General features: G+C 37.9%; 1 protein-coding gene across 3 annotated transcripts; it reads left to right on the top strand.

Annotated features, from left to right (window-relative positions):
- The first annotated feature begins 578 nt into the window (after window positions 1-578).
- LOC138311295 (uncharacterized) lies at window positions 579-23,558 on the top strand. Of its 3 annotated transcripts, none has more exons than XM_069252725.1 (9): window positions 579-789; window positions 2,505-2,582; window positions 12,392-12,640; window positions 13,322-13,506; window positions 14,038-14,276; window positions 14,708-14,940; window positions 15,708-15,929; window positions 16,530-16,658; window positions 19,877-23,558. In XM_069252725.1, exons 1-9 carry the CDS (start codon window positions 591-593, stop codon window positions 20,113-20,115), a joined length of 1,773 nt encoding a protein of 590 aa, XP_069108826.1. In that variant the 5' UTR covers window positions 579-590; the 3' UTR covers window positions 20,116-23,558. The 3 variants fall into 3 exon arrangements, with proteins under 3 accessions (XP_069108826.1, XP_069108827.1, XP_069108828.1); XM_069252726.1 differs by lacking the exons at window positions 579-789; window positions 2,505-2,582 and adding exons at window positions 4,422-4,559; window positions 4,813-4,933; XM_069252727.1 differs by lacking the exons at window positions 579-789; window positions 2,505-2,582 and adding an exon at window positions 7,858-8,190.
- Window positions 23,559-23,899: the final 341 nt, after the last annotated feature.

Here is a 23,899-nt window from a genome sequence, read left to right as displayed (position 1 = left end):
GCCACAAACATCCTTTTTGGAAGGGGAACAGAACTTGTATAAATTTTGGCTCTGGTCCCCGGGGGGCATGAGGGGCGGGGCCCAATAGGGGAAATAGAGGTAAATCCTTTAAATGGCTACTAGTCATAGAGTTCTGAACGGAATGAAACCAAATTAGGCCACAAACATCCTTGGGGGAAGGGGAACAGAACTTGTATAAATTTTGGCTCTGGTCCCCCGGGGGCAGGAGGGGCAGGGCCCAATAGAGGAAATAGAGGTAAATCCTTTAAATCGCTACTAGTCATAGAGTTTTACATGGATTGTAACCAAATTTGGCCACAAACATCCTTGGGGAAGGGGAACAGAACTTGTATGAATTTTGGCCCTGACCCCCCAGGGGCAGGAGGGGTGGGGCCCAATAGGGGATTTAGAGATTAATATTAAAATTCCTTCAGAAAAAAAACAATGAACCTGTATTCAGAACATTACTTGGCATTACAAACCAGGTGAGCGATACAGGCCCTCTGGGCCTCTTGTTTCACACTCTATCACCTCAACCCAAGCACATACAAATGTATTTATTTATTGGTATCATGTTGGAGGAAACCTGGATGGCATTGCTCCAGACAGCCAGAAGTACTGCCAGTTATTCTTACGATATTGAAACTAGAAAAGCTCAAGCTGTCTTGGATGAGTGTTGTGATGAAGATGATCACCATGACTTCATCAAGGAAATTTCGGAGCTGGCTCCAGAAACCTTCAACATTCATGAAAGGTTGAGACTTTCCTTTCTACTCCTCTGTCTACTTGGTAAGTGTTATCAATAATCAATATCTTAGCATCATTCAACTAAACAGTTATTCAGTTAAGATCTGATATAAAATTTGGAAATTTAAGACAAGTGGCCCAATAGTCTTGACCATCATTTCACAAATTTAGCAATTAATGATCTAACATGTAGTCTTTGAGAGATATGAGGAGATTACACTCTGGTATTTCAAATTCTTTTTTAATTAATATTCCACAAAAATCTTATTCTCTTAAAGTTGTATGGTCTATCCCTTTCGCTCTTTTTGTCATAGTAAAAACTGTTTAAGTGTTACACATATTTTTCTACGTTTGTATGAGTTTTAAACTTTCTGATTTTATCACTTTTTATAAAGTTGCAGCACTGGAAGTATTTTTAATTATAAAAGTAAAAAAATCTTTTTAACGTGTACACGTGAAAAATAGGCTCGACAGAGGCCGAATCATTCCGAACTCTTCCGAACATCGTCGCGACAATCTCGAAGTAACACGAGAGTTATGAAACCAAGAGAAATGTCAACTATTTTTCGTAAACAAAACATGTGGTTGACCTCAGCAGACTATATCTATAAAGAAAATAATGCTCGCACATTACAATATTTGATACACACAATATTAAATTACGGCATTTGTGAATTAGATGTTTCAAATACTCGCTCTGTGGACATATACCAGTACGATTTGCTCATATTAGTCAGAAGGAAAACGTAAACATGCAGGACGTGTGGACGTCAGTCACGTGATACGATTCGGAATTCCGACAGAACCCGAAGGTACTGAACATGGCGGTGATTTATTCAAAACCAGGAATATATTATCCCTAGATTACGGCTCTCTTATAGGCTGACATATGGTTTTGGGGAGCTTAATCATCAAGTTACATGTCAATGTTCAAATATCAAATGTTAAAACGACATATCGTTTCAGTGAAAATTACAAGAAATACAACTTTAAAGGGACAATTCACTCAGGCTAATTCTTTTACATAACCAAGAAGCAAAATATGGCATAAATGTATTGTTCTACATTTCTTATGAAACATTTAACACAATATATTGACAAATTCCACGTCATTGTTAAGTATTTTAATTGATACCGTTGTAATTACAAATCGTTGATCAATACGATTAAGCAGGTACAGTATGTACTCTGTACCCATACCCGAGCCAAAGTCACGCACGTTAAACAAATGAACTACATAACCACTGAGGAGGTAATAAAATGATTTTTAGGCAAGACAATTCACCTAATAAGGTAAACCACTACTGTCAGAGCGATTTGAGCAGTTCTAGACAAAAGTTGCATTACTCTACGAGCAAGGGACAGGGTTCGGCATACAAGATGTTCGACCACAATGTATAATGGAGGACAGCAAGCGAGTTTGAAAGTTTCACACGCATTTCACCACCATGGACTTTTCTAGCATATCACAGTAAAACCGACTGATCTAATTTCAATTAGAACTGGTTTTTCCCAATATATGTACAAATTTTAATGTTCTCTTAGATTGAATTGTCCCTTTAAAGTCTGATTCTATGAATACCTTGTTTGTTTTGATAAAACTAAATCCTTCACATGATTTATTTAAGCATTAAATTACCTTCTTGGGGGATTTATGGTCCTATAATTCTCCCTGGATTGCAGACAAATTGAATAACATGCCTTAGCACATTATAATTAATTAGTCAATTAATCATTAATCAATTTACATTTTCCAGACCCTGAGCAAAGTCCATCAGATGTCACATTACCAGAGCCATTGCTGTCAGTTTCTCCAAGCCTTAAGAGTACATCAAGTGGGTATCTATAAATTATTGGAAGCATTCATTGTAAGATAGTATTTGGCTGGTAGGAGAGCTCAAATGTTAAAATTCTATTTGTCTGTGAAAAAAATGATGTAAAATAGATCAGAATGTTATGATTAAGTTTGGTTTTTTGAGCATCCATTTCACAGTCATTTAAGATTTTGGAAGGTTGATATGGAGGGAAGCCTAAGTCTCAAAGAAAATCCTCCAACCTCCTGGCAACTGCCCCACATGGGTGTTGAAAACATGACCCACAGGTGGAGGACTTGAGATATACTTATATACTTATATAGGATTACAAGAAGCGGTATGATGTTATGGTGAATATAGTAATTATTGCTGAGGTAATCATAATGATATTTTTAGAAGATAGAGAGAATTCTCTAATTACTGCTATATTACAAATTAAAGGTTAAAATTTATGTGTATTTGTTTGAACGATTAGAATGTGTTTTTCTCATATCTGGGAGTATAGCATGACAATTTCTCTTTTACATGTCATGTCATGAAGAACTGAAATTGAAGAAGGAAAAAAGGATCAGGTTCAATCTACCAAGTGATGGGGATAAGAAAGGTGAGATACTTTTGTATGAAAGTTTTAATGCCACCAGATTAATAACATTGATTATTGACAGTGAAGATGTTTATTTGATTTTGATTGCATCCTATTAACAACCATGGTCATGAAAGGTCATGCCAGGTTTGAAGTTGGCAAAAACTTGGAAAACTTGAAGAAAAACTGCCTACCAATGGTTATAGAGTACCTTGACATAGTTATATTTTAATCAAACATTCAATAACCAGAGCCATATCTTCTAACTATTGTAGTTACCCAACTTAGCAACCAACACCGTTTTTAATTTGACGTCAAACATGCAAAAGTAGACCATTACATATAGATTCAACAGTGCTCTATTGAAAATATCTGTATCCTATTGCGTTCATACCTTTACAGCACTGTTCAATCTCTCATTTATTTACAATAGTTACATTGTAGTTACATATAAATTCCAAAAGATATATTGAAGATGAATAAAAGCGTTTTGAATTTAGATCAAGATCACCAACATGACCATTTGAAGAACCTGATTAGTGTGAGACACTCCCAGACACCATCTGTGACCCTCAAGAAAAACTGTCGTTACTATGTATGTGGCAAGGTACTGGACACAAAAGACTTTAGTACGCTGAAAAATCCAAAGTGGTTAAATGATAAGGTAATGATGATACACAGCTAATAAAGCTATTGCCTATTTGATTTCAGAATGACTTTCAATTTCATCCCTTTTTCATATTGAAAGAAATATTAATAATCAAATGCAAATGAATAAACTTTCAAGTCTTTCATTATCCTGACTTTATTGATATAGAGAATACATGGTTAGTATCTTACAATACAAGGTTTATTTTGGTGCAAGACTTAAGTAGGAAAGCTGAGATGACCAGGCTTTGCTAAGTCATCTTGGCTTTCTATATCGAGCACCAAAATAAAACTTGTATTGCAAGATACTAACCGTGTATTCTGTTTATCCTGCAACCATTCTTTGATACGGAGGTATAAATTAATTCACTAAACCGAATGAGAGTGGCTTTATTCAGATGTAAGATAAATCAATATGTGGACAATTAGGAAAGCAAATATGAGATGAATTTTAAGAATATTTATATGTCTTGAACTTTTGAAGTGTTTTAACATGAAATTAAAATTTTAAAAAGTATTTCAATAACATACTCTATACAAAATAATAATGAGATGATCATTATAATAAAATCCAAAACCAAGAGGCATGAAAAACTACTGATGAATGAGGTTTTTTTTCAGGTTAAATTTGCAATGTACAAATGGGTGTTTTTGCCTGCAAATGTTGGAAATCATTGGGTACTCCTTGCAGCCAATATGACCACCAAAACTGTATCTGTCCTTGACTCCATGGGCGGAACTAATCAGACACTTATAAACAACTGGAAGTAAGTGTCATATGTAATACCACTAGCTTTAATGATTGAAAAAAAAAACGTCATTGTACATCTATCAAGAAAATAGAAAATAACATCATTTTATATTTACCATCAACAACATGTATGACTGTACTCTTTTTCTCTAGAAAGTAATTAGCAATGTTACAGAAAGGTAAAAGAATAAAAAAAACAATTTTACAGTTATTTCGCAGACATTTGATATCTTTTAGGGGTACAGTTTCTCGTTTTTAAATTAACACAGGAAATATATGGCCATCAGGTCACAGAAAACAGACGAGTTGGCAAATGCAATATGGATTTCAGGCCAATTGGTTTCATCTATCCAGAGAGATGGAAATGCTTGTGGTGCATTTGTGTTGTTGGTAAGAATAAATATTAAAGAAATTGTTATATTTTACATCAATGCAAGATTAAAAAAAGGAATATAGTCCTGTTACTCCATGTCTAGAATGCACTTACGATCTCTACACTCCTGGACTATCTCGTAGTAAAATTGGAGGCAACAGAACAGGTAATTTAGTTGTTTGATGTACATCAAAAGAGCCATATAACAGTACTCTGTGGTTGACTGTGTGGCTTTGATGTTGGGCGTGCTCTCTCTGTAGTCTTCAAAGGAAAACATTTCAGGCCTGTGATTGGTGGAGATGTTTTCTGATGAGCTGAAATTTTACTATGAGATAGTTCAGGGGTGTAGAGATCATAAGTGATCAGAACCCCTGGACTGTGACAAATTAATGTAATTTTAAGCTGTCAGCTAGTACTTTTAATACAAGTTTTCTGTAATTCTTCAATATTACTTGGTATATTACACACATGGAGAAAGTCAAACATGACTTGCGTATATATTACAATAAATTACAGTAAAACCCCTCTAACTCGAACCCGGATTCCTCAAATACCCCCTATTCGTCGAACTGGTTGTACGGTCCCGACCGTCTCCCTATATAATCTATGTAACAAAACCCTGTATAGCTCGAACAGCTATTCGTCGAATACCCCTTATTCCCCGAACAGAATTATGTCCCTGTTTCATCAAATACATAGTATTTACCCATGTATTCGTCGAACAGGTGTTCAGCCCTTGAGATTTTTTTTACCTGTGTCACACCTGACTGCACCGACCGACATGGATAATTGCTCACGATCTTGTGTTTATATAGTTTGCGTGTCGAGCCTTTAGGTAATTAAGGGATTAACGGTGTCATTAGTACCTACCTACACGATTGCAAGTAGTAGTTTGATGCTAACTTTATTTGAATATTTCAGAAAAGGCATTAAGTTATTGATGTTTCTCTCGTAATAATCTTCGCTGTAAATACGAAAATACGGAAGTTGTTGATCCGTGTTAATAGAAAGTATGCATTGTGAAATGACAAAAGAGGCGGAAGATATTGCTGACGTCCGCCTAATTATAATTTTTTTTTTTAAATTTCTTTGTTGGTTTCATTCGACAGGCTAACACAATGTTATTTATCGAAAGATGTAAACGATATCAAACGATATATGCAAAGAATGTTGAAAGATAGGGTAATAAAAATGTCATTGTCGTGCATTGTTTGTCATAGTTTGAGACCGGACATTTTGACTGTTGATCATGATCAACCTCGGATGAGTCGAATACCCCGTATTCCTCGAACTATTGACCTGGTCCCACCTGCTCGAGTAATAGGGGTTTTACTGTAGTTGTTTTTTAGGTCACCTGAGACGAAGTCTCAAGTGACCTATTCTAATCGCCTTTTGTCCGTCGTCGTGCGTCGTGCGTCGTCCGTCGTATGTCCGTAAACAATTTACATTTTCGACTTCTTCTCCAAAACTGCTGAAGCAATTTCAATGAAATTTTGCACAAACCTTCTCAGGCATAAGGCCAATCAAAATTGTGAATTATATGGTCTCCACCCCCCAGGGAGCTGCTGGAGGGGCCAAAAGGGGTAAAATTGAGTAAAATTTCAAAAATCTTCTTCTCTACTCACAGATGTGGTAGAATCAAATACTTTTCATAGATAGGAAGGTATTAAGGTCCTTTACAAAAATTGTGAATTATATGACCCTGGGGTCTCTAGTTTCCCCCTGGGGAGGGGGTTAAGTTTACTATAGTTTATATAGGGAAAACACATTTTTGAGCATTATTTGGTCATTTGTAATAGGAAATGAGTCAAATGTTGTCAGAATTATCAGTATGAGATGGCCATTAAATCCTATTAACAAATTTTCTATGACTGACCCCCAGGGGCCTTAGGGGAGGGGTCAAAAGGGGTTAAAAAGGCTAAAACTTCAAAAATCTTCTTCTGAAATTCTGGAAATAGTAGAATCGAATTCTTTTCATAGATAGAAAGGTCTTAAGGTTCTTTACAAAATTTGTGAATTATATGACCCTAGGGTCTCACGTTTCCCCCTGGGGAGGGGGTTAAGTTTACTATAATTTATATAGGGAAACACATTTTTGGAGCATTATTTGATCATTTGTAATTGAAAATGAGTCAAATGTTGTCAGAATTGTCAGTATGAGATGGCCATTAAATCCTATTAACAAATTTTCTATGACTGACCCCCAGGGGCCTTAGGGGCGGGGTGAAAAGGGGTTAAAAAGGCTAAAACTTCAAAAATCTTCTTCTGAAATTCTGGAAATGGTAGAATCAAATTCTTTTCATAGATAGAAAGGTCTTAAGGTCCTTTACAAAAATAGCGAATTATATGACCCTGGGGTCTCACGTTTTCCCCCTGGGGAGGGGGTCAAGTTTACTATAGTTTATATAGGGAAAACACATTTATGAGCATTTTTTGCTCAATTTTCATTGGAAACGAGTCAAACTTGGTTAGAATTATTAGCCTGAGATAGCATTTTAACATCATATCCATATTGGTCCAGGCCGGCCCCCTTGGGGCAGAGGGGTGGGACCAAAATGTGTCAAATAGGCTAAAACTTCAAAAATATTCTTCTAAAATTCTGAAATGGTATAATCAAATACACTCTATAGATGAAAAGGTCTTAAAGTGTGTTTTATAAAAATTGTGAATTATATGACCCTGGGGTCTCATGTTTCCCCTTTGGGAGGGGGTCAAGTTTACTATAGTTTATATAAGAAAAACACATTAATGAGCATTTTTTGATCAATTTTCATAGGAAATGAGTCAAACTTGGTTAGAATTATTAGCCTAAGATATAGCATTTTAACATCCATATCAGTTCTTGATGACCCCCTGGGGACCAGAGGGGCAGGACCAAACAGGGTCAAAATGATTAAAATTTCAAAAAATACTTCTAAGTTCACAGGTTTGATGTCCTGGGTCATGTGCAATGTTTGTGGTAGATGGTCACATTTGCAATGTGTTGGACTAGTTAAGGCGCCAAAGAATGATTACATATGCACAATCTGTGTTGCTCAGTACCAATGAATACTAACTGCAGATATAGAGGTTACACAACACCTGTTCGTCAAGTGGCATAAACATCCTAAATACAATGTCTTCTCACGTGATGACATACTTCAATAGATTGTCACAATAAAAAGATTGTAAACCCAGGCATATTATCTAAATGATCAGTGACAAATTGTGGAATGAGGAAACAGCTGTTTGACACTTATGACTCCAATAAATCATCACAAGTGGAAAGAAGATGGTAGAAATAAATTCATGCATTGAATCATCGACCGCGTCCCAAGTGAAGTAGTAGATGAACTCTATTCTAGAAATGTTAATTTGACCTTTGCTCTAAAGCATTTATGTCATCAAGATAGAAAAGCCTTATTTCCTTTAAATTCAAAATGTATTTTAATACTTATATGAGTATCAGTAGTAATCCTTTGATATGCCTCAGAAAAATATATAAAGAACTGTAACAATATAGGAAAACCCCTTCTCGACTTTTGTAGGATATTGATGAAGTAAAAGGCTCAACTTGCAATGCGTATTTACTATAATGAACTTGGTAGTCCTATTATTAAGATTTTTTTCTTTTAATTCAAATATTATAATATTGGTTCACAATATAAAAATCTAATAATTGTATTATACAAACTGCTTATGAAATGTTGTGCCAAATGATTGAGGAAGGCAACTAGCCCATCTAATTGGGATGCCTTTCTGAAATAGAAACCTTTTAGTCTTGGTATAGGTTTTCTCTGGATAAACCTGATGAAAAACAATATACAAATGTATGGTAAAGGCACAAATTTTTGACCATGCAAGGCAAAGCCTTTCAAACTCATCTATATGTGATCTTTATAGATATTTTGTCGGTGATTTTGGAGTACAATATCATTTAAGCAAATATATACCTACCGAAGGTATCTTTACTATAGGTACAGTAAGTGGGGTATATGGCATCCAAAGCATGTGAAAATAAAACTGAATGATTTTTTTTTTTATCATTTTGTAACTGGATTACAAAATATTAATTTACAACCAAAAATAGTCAAGTGTTTCATTGGCCCAGGAATGCGAGACATTTTTCAGAAACTCGCAAAATTCCACTATGTGGACACACAAAATGGTCTATTTCGTATTGGCCACCACGTTGTATCACTATGAATTTCATATTTCGTGTGAGTAATTGAATGTCATAAGATTAGCAAATTGCCTGGTGTGAATACTGAAATGATGCAAATGCAGCCATACTATCTGAAAGGGTTTTTTTTTAAGTCCAATAAATTCATATTTAAATATAATTGTTTGATCAGTTGTTTATCAATAGTAATGATATTTCCATAAAAATGAAAATTACTTTTAAATTAGTGTTGATTGTACATATGTGTATGTTGATTTTGTACAGAATGAAACCAGGGATGGGATTATAAAGAGAAAGAGGGGTAGGGGTAGATGACATAACGTGATTTACAGAACAGGATGCGAACCACAGATAGGGAAACTAAAATTATCAATGTCCAAAAAGCTAGAGTGGTTTAGTGATTGACAACAGATAGGACCAGAATACAAGGTGTAGAGAGTATATCTGGTTGTATCTGTTGTGGTTTAGTAAATGACAACAGATAGGACCAGAATACAAGGTGTAGAGTGTATATCTGGTTGTATCTGTTGAGGTTTATTAGTAAACGACAACAGATAGGACCAGAATACAAGGTGTTGGGTGTATATCTGGTTGTATCTGTTGAGGTTTATTAGTAAACGACAACAGATAGGACCAGAATACAAGGTGTAGAGTGTATATCTGGTTGTATCTGTTGAGGTTTATTAGTAAATGACAACAGATAGGACCAGAATACAAGGTGTTGGGTGTATATCTGGTTGTATCTGTTGTGGTTAAGTAAATGACAACAGATAGGACCAGAATACAAGGTGTAGAGTGTATATCTGGTTGTATCTGTTGTGGTTTAGTAAATGACAACAGATAGGACCAGAATACAAGGTGTTGGGTGTATATCTGGTTGTATCTGTTGTGGTTAAGTAAATGACAACAGATAGGACCAGAATACAAGGTGTTGGGTGTATATCTGGTTGTATCTGTTGTGGTTTAGTAAATGACAACAGATAAGACCAGAATACAAGGTGTTGGGTGTATATCTGGTTGTATCTGTTGTGGTTTAGTAAATGACAACAGATAGGACCAGAATACAAGGTGTAGAGTGTATATCTGGTTGTATCTGTTGTGGTTTAGTAAATGACAACAGATAGGACCAGAATACAAGGTGTAGAGAGTATATCTGGTTGTATCTGTTGTGGTTTAGTAAACGACAACAGATAGGACCAGAATACAAGGTGTAGAGTGTATATCTGGTTGTATCTGTTGTGGTTTAGTAAACGACAACAGATAGGACCAGAATACAAGGTGTGGAGAGTATATCTGGTTGTATCTGTTGTGGTTTAGTAAATGACAATAGATAGGACCAGAATACAAGGTGTAGAGTGTATATCTGGTTGTATCTGTTGTGGTTTAGTAAATGACAACAGATAGGACCAGAATATAAGACATAGAGTGTATATCTGGTTGTATCTGTTGTGGTTTAGTAAATGACAACAGATAGGACCAGAATACAAGGTGTAGAGTGTATATCTGGTTGTATCTGTTGTGGTTTAGTAAATGACAACAGATAAGACCAGAATACAAGGTGTAGAGAGTATATCTGGTTGTATCTGTTGTGGTTTAGTAAATGACAACAGATAGGACCAGAATACAAGGTGTAGAGTGTATATCTGGTTGTATCTGTTGTGGTTAAGTAAATGACAACAGATAAGACCAGAATACAAGGTGTAGAGTGTATATCTGGTTGTATCTGTTGTGGTTTAGTAAATGACAACAGATAAGACCAGAATACAAGGTGTAGAGTGTATATCTGGTTGTATCTGTTGTGGTTTAGTAAATGACAACAGATAGGACCAGAATACAAGGTGTTGGGTGTATATCTGGTTTTATATGTTGTGGTTTAGTGAATGACAACAGATAGGACCAGAATACAAGGTGTAGAGTGTATATCTGGTTGTATCTGTTGTGGTTTAGTAAATGACAACAGATAGGACCAGAATACAAGGTGTTGGGTGTATATCTGGTTGTATCTGTTGTGGTTTAGGTGTGGTGTATATATATATCTGGTTGTATCTGTTGTGGTTTAGTAAATGACAACAGATAGGACCAGAATATAAGACATAGAGTGTATATCTGGTTGTATCTGTTGTGGTTTAGTAAATGACAACAGATAGGACCAGAATACAAGGTGTTGGGTGTATATCTGGTTGTATCTGTTGTGGTTTAGGTGTGGTGTATATATATATCTGGTTCTATCTGTTGTGGTTAAGTAAATGACAACAGATAGGACCAGAATATAAGACATAGAGTGTATATCTGGCTGTATCTGTTTCTGTATTTTGTAACATTTCCTGGCTTACTTTAATGAATTCAATAACTTAAAATTCACCATAGGGAAACATTACAGAAATTAAGGAACACATTTTTTCAGTGAAGAGTTATAGAAGGGGATACAGTCATTTGTATTCATTTTTATTAGCTCACCTGGCCCGAAGGCGCGGCGTCCGTCGTCCGTCCGTCCGTCCGCCGTCCGTCCGTCGTCCGTCCGTCAACATTTCCTTTAAATCGCTACTTGTCCTATATTTCTGCATGGATTGTAACCAAATTTGGCCACAAACATTGTTTGGGAAAGGGAAACAGAACTTGGGGGAAGAAGAACAGAACTTGTATAAATTTTGGCCCTGACCCCCCTGGGGCAGGAGGGGCGGGGCCCAATAGGGGAAATAAAGGTAAATCCTATAAATCGCTACTTGTCCTAGAGTTCTGAATGGATTGTGACCAAATTTGGCCATAAATATCGTTGGGGGAAGGGGAACAGAACGTGTATAAATTTTGGCTCTGAACCCCCGGGAGCAGGAGGGGCGGGGCCCAATAGGGGAAATAGAGGTAAATCCTATAAATTGCTACTGTCCTAGAGTTCTGCATGGAATGTAACCAAATTTGGCCACAAACATTGTTTGGGAAAGGGAAACAGAACTTGCATAAATTTTGGCTCTGACCCCCCGGGGGCAGGAGGGGCGGGGCCAAATAGGGGAAATAGAGGTAAATATTTAAATTCCTTTAGAAAAGAAACAATGAACTTGTATTCAAAACATAACTTGGCATTACAAACCAGGTGAGCAATACAGGCCCTCTGGGCCTCTTGTTTGTATTCTAGGGGTTACTATCACTGTCATATTATCCACCCCTGTACAATGTATAGTCAGACTGAATGCAATGACGATAGTGATTAAAGTAACCTCTGGAATATCAAGGATGGATTTATCGCACACATTCAGTGCACACAAAGTTCTTCATGTAGATTTATGAACCATTTTAATCATTATTTTTTAACTTTCAGAAATGGAGAACATACTGTTTTGGACGTGCCTGCTGCTACTTGTGTATAGAACTGATGTGTGTAAAGCAGACACAGCACACAAACCAAAGGAAGTACTTGTGATAGGTGGAGGGATCTCTGGTTTAGCTGCTGCCAGGAAACTGGTCAACCATCCCTCACAGATGTTTGATGTTACCGTGCTGGAGGCTAGAAAAGAAAGATATGGGGGACGTGTCTGGACAAACAGGAAACTTTTCAAGAAACCTCTCGGTAAATATTGGCAGATCGTTTTTTGTGGGGATGATATTTTCAAGCATTTGTGGAGGACTCATTAATTACCATGGGGTCAAGAACAATTTGGAGATGTAACTTTGAAGAAATTGGTATATCGCTAATCGTTTTTAGCTTGAAAGCAAAAATTTTTAAAGGCCAAAAAAATATTTGTTACTTTTGTTTCAACTCAAATGAAAATTATCACATTGTTTGATTAACACAGGAACTTCATATCTCATGATCCAGAATATGTCCGCAGCATTCAGAGATTTAGGCTATATAACAAGAATGAAAATATTATATATATATATTATTTATTGTGTAATCGTGTTCGTTTTGTGTGTCTTGATAAAGGGGCAGATCGCCGTGAGATCGCCTCGAAAATTTGACATTTTTTTTGTCCACACGGTTGGAATTACTTCTTTGTCCCATATTATTAATTAATAAAACATTGAAGGAAATAGATCACATATTATTACCAGGTAAAGTGTAGACACTCAAGCAAGAAATGCTGATGTGATATTAGGAAATGAAATTTTTCTTGATTTAACATGAATGGGGGCCTCAAAAATGAAAAGGAAAAAAGGTTGCCTTAGAGACCACACACACACACACATGGTCATGTACAGAAATACTGGTAAGGTATTGTAAAATTGTTCAGTGTTGTTTTTATTCCAGGTGCAGAGACAGACCTGGGGGCTGTCTGGATTAACTCCAAGGTGAAGGACAATCCGGTCCTGGCCATTACCAGGAAAGGCGAGTTAGAAACCAAAGTGTCCGGACCTATACAACTCCATGTTCCTGAGGCTGACAAGATCTTCAAGGGAGATGAGGCTAACAAAATATTCACCGAAGTTTTCTCGGTAAGATTTGGTTTTTATGATTGATTTCAACCAACTAAAGTCATTCATATACTGTTGATGGACATTTCACCACAGTTTCCTTCGGGGAAAGTCTGGAATGTCTTGTCTGCATCCTCTGTTTCCATGGTGACCTAGAATGACCCCCAGAGTTTTTAAAGCATCATCTAACCCCTCTGTTTCTATGGAGATTAGTAATAGTGACCCAATCAGAGTTGTTCTCACCTATAACCCATGTGTTTCCATAGTGATGACATAGATTGATCGACCACAGAGTTTTGATCAGAATTGTCTTTGCTTATAATCCGTTTCCATAGTGATGACCTAGAATGACCAGCAGAGTTTTGGTCTGAAAAGCATCATCTAACACCCCTCTGTTTCTATAGAGATTACCAAAATTAATTGTTAAAGATCGAGTTGCAATATGAACATTTCTCACATTTAACCCCTGTTTCTATGGTGATGACATTTACTCTGTTGTAGTACAATGACCTCAGAGTTTTGATGTCTTACATTTTTTAATTTATTGCCCAGATAATGCAGTCAGCAGTAGACAAGGTAAAGGCCACTGGTGTCGACATTCCACTACAGAAAGCCGTCGAGGACGAGATCTCAGGTCACACATTCCAGGGTGACCGCGCCATCATCACCAGTATTCTACGTAACCATAACGCTGTCTCCAAGCCGGACTACTCCACTGTGCACTTTGATCCAGCAAAACAGTTCGGCTGGAATACAATCGTGGTGGATGGATATGACCAAGTTCTAGACGCGTAAGATCTTCATTAAGATCTTCTCCTCTAATACTTTCTATCTTGATGATTTTCACTCGTTAAAGGAGATTTTCTTTCTTATGTTTGTGGAGTCTTTGTTTCATACAACCACATACTTTGTTGTAAGACATAAATTATTGTGTGCAAACATGCATTTGTGTTAATTTGCAGTATCAATTTTCAGTTATTTGCTAACAATAACACGTATTACAATATCATGTTCTATTAGATACATGTACTAGGGAGGAAGAGAGGGGGGGGGGAGACAGAGTCAGCTGGAATTAGGTATGTAAACTAATACTAGTACTATGCATCACATTATTCAGAAGACATCAGAAAACTATTCAGTTACAACAACAAAATTGTGTATTGTTTTATTTCCAGTATTGTATCTGGACTAGGGAGTGATTTGTTGATTGTTTTATTTCCAGTATTGTATCTGGACTAGGGAGTGAGCTACCTCTGTCTATCAGTCTGAATCAAATTGTCAGACAGATCAAAATCGACTTGAAGGAGAAGAAAGTGATTGTACGTACGAAGGACCTAAATCAGGTCAGTGCTGACCTAGTTATCGTGGCCGTCCCCGTAGGAGTACTGAGGAGTGAGGCTGTACTGTTTGAACCCGTACTTCCTAAAGAGTGGTACAAGGCCGTAAAGGAGCTAGGTAACCATCTACTATATAGATTTTATCACGTAATTCTTCTGATATCTAGTGACTGCATTCATTGTATGTAAGCGATTTTTATGGGCGGATCTAAACAACAAATAAATTTTTACAGCATTATATAAACCATGATGTCACTATGACGTGTTGTCAGGATTTGAAACAAAATGGCTGCCTCTGCTGGATTTTCTCAACATACGACAAAATGGCATACATCTACTTAGTTTATCAAACATTTCTTTGTGCTAAAGTATTCACGAGATTGTTGACAAACAAAGACTCAAATTTGTTTCATTATGAGGCAGGCAAAATGTGGTTTCTTAATTGCGTTTTCATCATTATGAAGACAAATGGGTTACATAGTATTTAACTTTTCTGAATATTATGACTCAAAATAAAAGTGTCTTTTAAAAAAAATATTTATGACATTGCTTAAAGATGCTCCACCGCCGACAGAGCATAAATTATATTCATCATTTAACCAATAATTTGTGTTTAATTGTGTATATATATGCCCAATTACCTGGTAACACAAAAAATGATATAAAATAATTTATTACGCCTTTGGTGCATGCAAAATCAGTACTTCATTCCATATAGGATATAGTTCCACTGAATTTTTTCGGGATGCAATTAATTATTTTTCATGTTTTTAACTTGAAGTAAAATTAGAAGCCCACACTTTTCAATGGTGGTAAAAAAAATACCATTTGTCAGTGGTGGAGCATCTTTAACTGACCAGTAATGTGATCAAATGTATCGTACAGGTGTCTACGATTTACAGAAAGTAATCGTCGGGTTCTCTGAGGCGTTCTGGCCGAGTGACATTGGCGTGTTTACCATGACAACACCAGAGGGGGAGGAGCCATTCATCCAGACGTGGTTTAACATGCAGAATCTGGTTGATAGGCCATTTTTGGTTGGTTCGTTATACGATGGAGCAGCTATCGATCTGGAACAGACTCCGATAGAGGAACTCAAAGAGCTAGGTAGGCCGTAAAGATTACTGTATTTGGTATTTTCATATTACAGAGTTATCTACCCTTGCAAGTAGGTTTTGATTGTGATACAATGTGTCTATGAACACATCATATTTTATTTTCAGAGCAAATGGCACAAGTTTTCCTCATGAAATAATGAATTCGCAATCGATATACCTACCTGCAAGGGTAGATAACTCTGTAATATGCAAAGACGTTTTATTGGGACCAAAAAACACTTCAAATTCATGTCTAATGATTCAACGGTATTCTTCAGTACTAACATGATTCATAACTTAACAAAACATATATATATACATAAAAAATGATTATCTGTTCAATAATAGATCAGTTCAAAATTGAGGTTGATTCCGTGACCTATAATGTCTGTTGAATATTGTGAACATGACGAGGACAGTAGAGAAAGAAACTCAAATGGTTTGATATTTTGTATCAGACATACAGGACATTTAAAATTAAGTCTTTAAACAATTAAATTTAAAATGTTGTTGACAGAGTTGTTGCCCTTTATAATTTTATGTCCATGGGACATAATTAGTTATTGTCTTCTTTCTTATATTTTTTAACTCTACTTACTATTATTTTCAGTGATAAAAACTTTGGGGAAGTTGTTTGGTGGAGAAGATTTGGTGAGGCAGTATAATCTGACAACTATAGTGAGATCTCAGTGGACTGGTGACCCCTTCTCTATGGGGTCTGGGGCGTACCCTAGGACAGGTAGGTCACATGGTGAGATCCCAGTGGATCAGTGACCCCTTCTCTATGGGGTCTGGGGCGTACCCTAGGGCAGGTAAGTCACATGGTGAGATCCCAGTGGATCAGTGACCCCTTCTCTATGGGGTCTGGGGCGTACCCTAGGGCAGGTAAGTCACATGGTGAGATCCCAGTGGATCAGTGACCCCTTCTCTATAGGGTCTGGGGCGTACCCTAGGACAGGTCACATGGTGAGATCCCAGTGGACCAGTGACCCCTTCTCTATGGGGTCTGGGGCGTACCCTAGGACAGGTAAGTCACATGGTGAGATCCCAGTGGACCAGTGACCCCTTCTCTATGGGGTCTGGGGCGTACCCTAGGACAGGTAGGTCACATGGTGAGATCCCAGTGGACCAGTGACCCCTTCTCTATGGGGTCTGGGGCGTACCCTAGGACAGGTAGGTCACATGGTGAGATCCCAGTGGACCAGTGACCCCTTCTCTATGGGGTCTGGGGCGTACCCTAGGTCAGGTAAGTCACATGGTGAGATCCCAGTGGACCAGTGACCCCTTCTCTATGGGGTCTGGGGCGTACCCTAGGTCACATGGTGAGATAGTCAGGTGAGATCCCAGTGGACCAGTGACCCCTTCTCTATGGGGTCTGGGGCATACCCTAGGGCAGGTAAGTCACATGGTGAGATCCCAGTGGACCAGTGACCCCTTCTCTATGGGGTCTGGGGCGTACCCTAGGACAGGTAGGTCACATGGTGAGATCCCAGTGGACCAGTGACCCCTTCTCTATAGGGTCTGGGGCGTACCCTAGGACAGGTAGGTCACATGGTGAGATCCCAGTGGACCAGTGACCCCTTCTCTATAGGGTCTGGGGCGTACCCTAGGACAGGTAGGTCACATGGTGAGATCCCAGTGGACCAGTGACCCCTTCTCTATGGGGTCTGGGGCGTACCCTAGGACAGGTAGGTCACATGGTGAGATCCCAGTGGACCAGTGACCCCTTCTCTATGGGGTCTGGGGCGTACCCTAGGACAGGTAGGTCACATGGTGAGATCCCAGTGGACCAGTGACCCCTTCTCTATGGGGTCTGGGGCGTACCCTAGGACAGGTAGGTCACATGGTGAGATCCCAGTGGACCAGTGACCCCTTCTCTATGGGGTCTGGGGCGTACCCTAGGACAGGTAGGTCACATGGTGAGATCCCAGTGGACCAGTGACCCCTTCTCTATGGGGTCTGGGGCGTACCCTAGGACAGGTCACATGGTGAGATCCCAGTGGACCAGTGACCCCTTCTCTATGGGGTCTGGGGCGTACCCTAGGACAGGTAGGTCACATGGTGAGATCCCAGTGGACCAGTGACCCCTTCTCTATGGGGTCTGGGGCGTACCCTAGGACAGGTAGGTCACATGGTGAGATCCCAGTGGACCAGTGACCCCTTCTCTATGGGGTCTGGGGCGTACCCTAGGACAGGTAGGTCACATGGTGAGATCCCAGTGGACCAGTGACCCCTTCTCTATGGGGTCTGGGGCGTACCCTAGGACAGGTCACATGGTGAGATCCCAGTGGACCAGTGACCCCTTCTCTATGGGGTCTGGGGCGTACCCTAGGACAGGTAAGTCACATGGTGAGATCCCAGTGGACCAGTGACCCCTTCTCTATGGGGTCTGGGGCGTACCCTAGGACAGGTAGGTCACATGGTGAGATCCCAGTGGACCAGTGACCCCTTCTCTATGGGGTCTGGGGCGTACCCTAGGACAGGTAGGTCACATGGTGAGATCCCAGTGGACCAGTGACCCCTTCTCTATGGGGTCTGGGGCGTACCCTAGGACAGGTAGGTCACATGGTGAGATCCCAGTGGACCAGTGACCCCTTCTCTATGGGGTCTGGGGCGTACCCTAGGACAGGTAGGTCACATGGTGAGATCCCAGTGGACCAGTGACCCCTTCTCTATGGGGTCTGGGGCGTACCCTAGGACAGGTAGGTCACATGGTGAGATCCCAGTGGACCAGTGACCCCTTCTCTATGGGGTCTGGGGCGTACCCTAGGACAGGTAGGTCACATGGTGAGATCACAGTAGACAGTGACCCCTTCTCTATGGGGTCTGGGGCGTACCCTAGGACAGGTAGGTCACATGGTGAGATCCCAGTGGACCAGTGACCCCTTCTCTATGGGGTCTGGGGCGTACCCTAGGACAGGTAGGTCACATGGTGAGATCCCAGTGGACCAGTGACCCCTTCTCTATGGGGTCTGGGGCGTACCCTAGGACAGGTAGGTCACATGGTGAGATCCCAGTGGACCAGTGACCCCTTCTCTATGGGGTCTGGGGCGTACCCTAGGACAGGTAGGTCACATGGTGAGATCCCAGTGGACCAGTGACCCCTTCTCTATGGGGTCTGGGGCGTACCCTAGGACAGGTAGGTCACATGGTGAGATCCCAGTGGACCAGTGACCCCTTCTCTATGGGGTCTGGGGCGTACCCTAGGACAGGTAGGTCACATGGTGAGATCCCAGTGGACCAGTGACCCCTTCTCTATGGGGTCTGGGGCGTACCCAGGACAGGTCACATGGTGAGATCCCAGTGGACAAGTGACCCCTTCTCTACTTTCTTTACTTATATTTCTATTTTAAAGTTATATGATAAATAGAAATCTTACACTCATGAATTCGTGATAGAAAATTTCGTATCACATTGCCAAGCATGTAAGATCCTCTATGTTATGCTTAATACATACATATTAATTTATACTTTGTAACTATTGAAGGTAATGATGAGGGCCTATGAGCATAATAATTTATACTTTGTAACTATTGAAGGTAATGATGAGGGCCTATGGGTATAATAATTTATACTCTGTAACTATTGAAGGTAATGATGAGGGCCTATGGGTATAATAATAATTTATACTCTGTAACTATTGAAGGTAATGATGAGGGCCTATGGGTATAATAATTTATACTCTGTAACTATTGAAGGTAATGATGAGGGCCTATGGGTATAATAATTTATACTCTAACTATTGAAGGTAATGGTGAGGACCTATGAGCATAATAATTTATACTCTGTAACTATTGAAGGTAATGGTGAGGACCTTATGGGTATAATAATTTATACTCTGTAACTATTGAAGGTAATGATGAGGGCCTATGGGTATAATAATTTATACTCTGTAACTATTGAAGGTAATGATGAGGACCTATGGGTATAATAATTTATACTCTGTAACTATTGAAGGTAATGGTGAGGACCTATGGGAAACACTCAGCTCTCCTGTGTGTCCGTACATTTACTTCGCCGGAGATTACACCAGTCTAGACGGAATGGTTGGGGCCCATGGATCGTACAATACCGGGATCAGAGCCGCGGAACAGATACTTAATGGCCGATGTGAAAGGGAGCTCAAACGACAACAGAAGAGAAAAGAGGAAAAGGAAAAGACTGAAGACAAAAAGGATAAAAAGGATGAACTTTGATAATAAGTGTAACTTGCAACTTTCTATATAAATGAAATATATTGAGGGAATACCAATTCTGCCATGAAATGTGTGCATGTAAGGGGGGGGGGGTGCATTAAGACATTTAGATGTGTCCATGTGTGTTCCATCATGTCCCTTTCACGATTTCATATAGAAGTGGGGGCTTTAACATTTTACAGACATTTCTAATTAGAATACAATTTTGAAAAGCTGAATTCTCCTACTTACAAAAAGATAAGAAAAAAAATATTAACACATTCAATAGTTGTAAGAGAGACACTTGAAACACTTGAACTTAAATCTTTTATGAACAATTTCAATTTTTACCAAGATATTATAAGCATGATTAGATGGTTTTTTTCTCTCACTTTCCTGTAGAAGTGGGATATATGTTCCAGTCTGTATGTGTTTGACATAACCTATTTAATTTATACTATCAACAGCAGAGCTGTACTTATGTTGACATGTAACTTTATTATAAACAAACCTTTCCACTGTGTGATATGTATAAAGTCCCAGATGAAAAGGATCTGATTTGAGACATTTTTAACATGTGCCTATATTATGCCTTAAATGTGAGCAGTTTGACTGGAAAACGTGTGCTAAAACATAAGTGCCTGAACATATTCACCCCTGAAGACACATTTGAGCTGTTCTGATTCAAAGGTTGGAACAGTCCATTATGAATTTTGAGGGATGAATGAGTTAAATATGTCGAAGTTTGACTCTAAGCTAACATAAGTGCCATATTACTTTGAATGATCTGTTAATGACTCTTTTTCGATATGTTTTACTATTAAATTACTGATACTGACTGTGGTTAACCTTGTCCAGCTCTTGGACCAGGTGCTCTAGAATAGTATGTTATCCTATTTTGTAACTGTGATGTTCTGACAAAGTCAGTTAAAGAGATAAGAAGAAAGATGTATGAATGATATACCTGTTAGTTCTACAGTTGTAATATGTTTTTGTTTTTCCTTACCTTCTTGATGAAGATTGAAGATTGAACAGATGAGACAAGTATGTATGTTGGTCCTATGATGTACATTAGATCATTAAAGTCTCTCTAGATCTGTGATTGGTCAGTTTTTTCTCTCCTAACCAATCACAGGCCTAGAGAGATTTTTATGTTTTTCATGTACATCATAGAACCAAACTATCTGTCTTGTCTATATTTGCACACATAGCCTTCCATTTTGCGATGAACCTTGGAGTATTGTGGGTGAGGAATATGTTAGTATGGGCATTTGTTACTGTGTTATTTTGTTACTTTGGAAACATGCTAATATAGATATTATTATAGAAATGTGTTGCTATGGAAATATGTTAACCAGATATTATCTGTTATTCCCATGATGTGTAGATATGTATTAAATTTAAGACAGGTGTCAATAATAGTATCCTTCAAAATGTAGCCATTTTGGTAATTCATCATTTTGTTCATTTAATGTCATTCCATATCAACTGATCTGAGAGATATTACACAGAATGTATAACATTTTATATTATTACCAATGACTGTATTTATCTGATAAAGAGTTGTGAGGGGATGTTTGACCGTTTTGCTAGTGATACTGTCCATAATCCACTCAAAATGTCCACTTCTACATGTTTGTCATTTGCTCACAGCTTCAATAAGCTTCATCATTTTAAATTTTTTTTGCGGTAGTCTATTGTCTGTCATCGTGCGTCATCCGTTTTGCATTGTCCGTTGATATTTCCTTGTGAACATGATAACTTGAGTAAATATGAAATGATCTTAATGAAACTTTGTATGTAGACTAACATTGAAAAATATCTACGACAAGTTTGAACGACTGTAATTTACGGAGTTATTGCTCTTTGCACTAATAATTATTATTGGACCTTGTGAACACAATAACTTGAGTAAATATGCACCGAGCTGAAAGATGCTCCACTGCCGACAGAGCATAAACAATACTCATCATCTGAACAATAATTGGTGTTTAATCGCGTATATATGTCTTATTAACACAAAAAGAATATAAGGTAATTTATTTTGCTGTTGGTGCATGTGCGAAATTTTTCAGGATGCAATTAAATATTTTCAATATTTATATCTTGGAGTAAAATTAGAAGCTCAAACTTTTCAATGGTGGTAATGGTATAAAGTAAGTAACTATTGTAACTGAAGAAAAATAATAAATCGTCTGCTCCTGTTTTTTATAAAGAAAAATGTCATTTGTCAGCGGTGGGGCATCTTTAATGAAACTTTTTATGTAGAATAACATTGGAAAGATTTCGGACTAGAGTCAAAAATCAGTTTGATTTTACTGTAACTTACAGAGTTATTGCCCTTTGCATTAATATTAATTATTATTAGACCTTGTGAAAACGATAACTTAAGTAAATACTTACAGAGATTACCAGGGTTATGAAACTTTGGATTTAGACTAACATTGGAAAGATCTCTGACAAGTTTGAAAATCAGCTTGATTCGACTGTAACTTATGGAGTTGATTACTATGTTATGTAAATATTTTTATGTTCACAAAAATTTTTTTTCCTATTTCGTGAATTTTTTGTGAAAAGGAACAAAAGACATCAGTTGGCTAGTAAATGGCATAACAAATATGGATCAAATATCAGGTGACTGTTAAACCCCCATGGGCCCCTTATCCTGTTTGAATAATGCTCTACTTATCTGTCTTTTTGTTCTGTTTCATCCATTTTCTGTTTCCTTTCCTAATTATCACCAATCTATATAAAGTGCATCTTTAAAATGTCATCATGACGTTGATTTTGTCATAGTGTAGCTAAGATCAAACATTGTAATGCATATAAATTAGTAATATTAACCTGTCAGAGGCATCTGAGGGATATTCTATACAGTACTTGATTCTTTGCTATTTTGAAACTAATTGTCATAATGGAGTACATAATTCTGCTAACATGGTAAATTTTTGTCTTAAAAAGTAAATCCTGTTTTATCATAATGAAAATTGTAAAACATCAAATAAGTGTGAATATGTTCTGAATTTCCCTGTAGGTCAGATCTACATCATCCAGGAATGTCCATACACATAGGATATTTCTAGCCAAACACATTTATGAGGTATAATATTATATATTTTTTTTATAAAGATGCATTTTTGTGAAACTGTGAACCAAGTGAAGATAAATCATAAATTGATGTTCTGTTTACAGAACCATCATGTATGAAAACAAAGTACACAAAATCTGGTCTATGAGGGTTACCTCCCTTTGTTATATAGTCACTTAGTCAGTCACCAGATGATATAGGGAAGTGATAAAAAGGAAACAAATTTTAGTATTAAACACTTTGTTTGCCTTACTACAGGTTTGACTGTAAATTACATTGTTAATGTCTAAAGTCCTGTTTATTACGAAGGAAATTGTATTATATAAATGTACTATTTTACTTAGATCTGTATTATCATGTATTTTGGGTTCCATTTTCTGTACCTGGTATATGTTATCTTGGGTTCCATTTTCTGTATTCTCATGTACCTGGTATATGTATTTATCTTGGGTTACATTTTCTGTATTCTCTGTATTCTCATGTACCTGGTATATGTTATCTTGGGTTACATTTTCTGTATTCTCATGTACCTGGTATATGTTATCTTGGGTTACATTTTCTGTATTCTCATGTACCTGGTATATGTTATCTTGGGTTACATTTTCTGTATTCTCATGTACCTGGTATATGTTATCTTGGGTTACATTTTCTGTATTCTCATGTACCTGGTATATGTTATCTTGGGTTACATTTTCTGTATTCTCTGTACCTGGTATA

This window comes from Argopecten irradians, unplaced genomic scaffold, assembly GCF_041381155.1.
Source record: "Argopecten irradians isolate NY unplaced genomic scaffold, Ai_NY scaffold_0017, whole genome shotgun sequence".
NCBI classification, from domain to species: Eukaryota; Metazoa; Mollusca; class Bivalvia; order Pectinida; family Pectinidae; genus Argopecten; species Argopecten irradians.
This window is presented reverse-complemented; position numbering and strand designations above follow the sequence as displayed.

Coding starts and splice junctions, on each gene's coding strand:
- LOC138311295 (XM_069252725.1), top strand. CDS start 591: ATGGCATTGCTCCAGACAGCCAGAAGTACTGCCAGTTATTCTTACGAT. Junction 2,583..12,391: donor AAGCCTTAAGAGTACATCAA/GTGGGTATCTAT, acceptor TTTAACTTTCAG/AAATGGAGAACATACTGTTT. Junction 16,659..19,876: donor TGGGGCGTACCCTAGGACAG/GTAGGTCACATG, acceptor TAACTATTGAAG/GTAATGGTGAGGACCTATGG.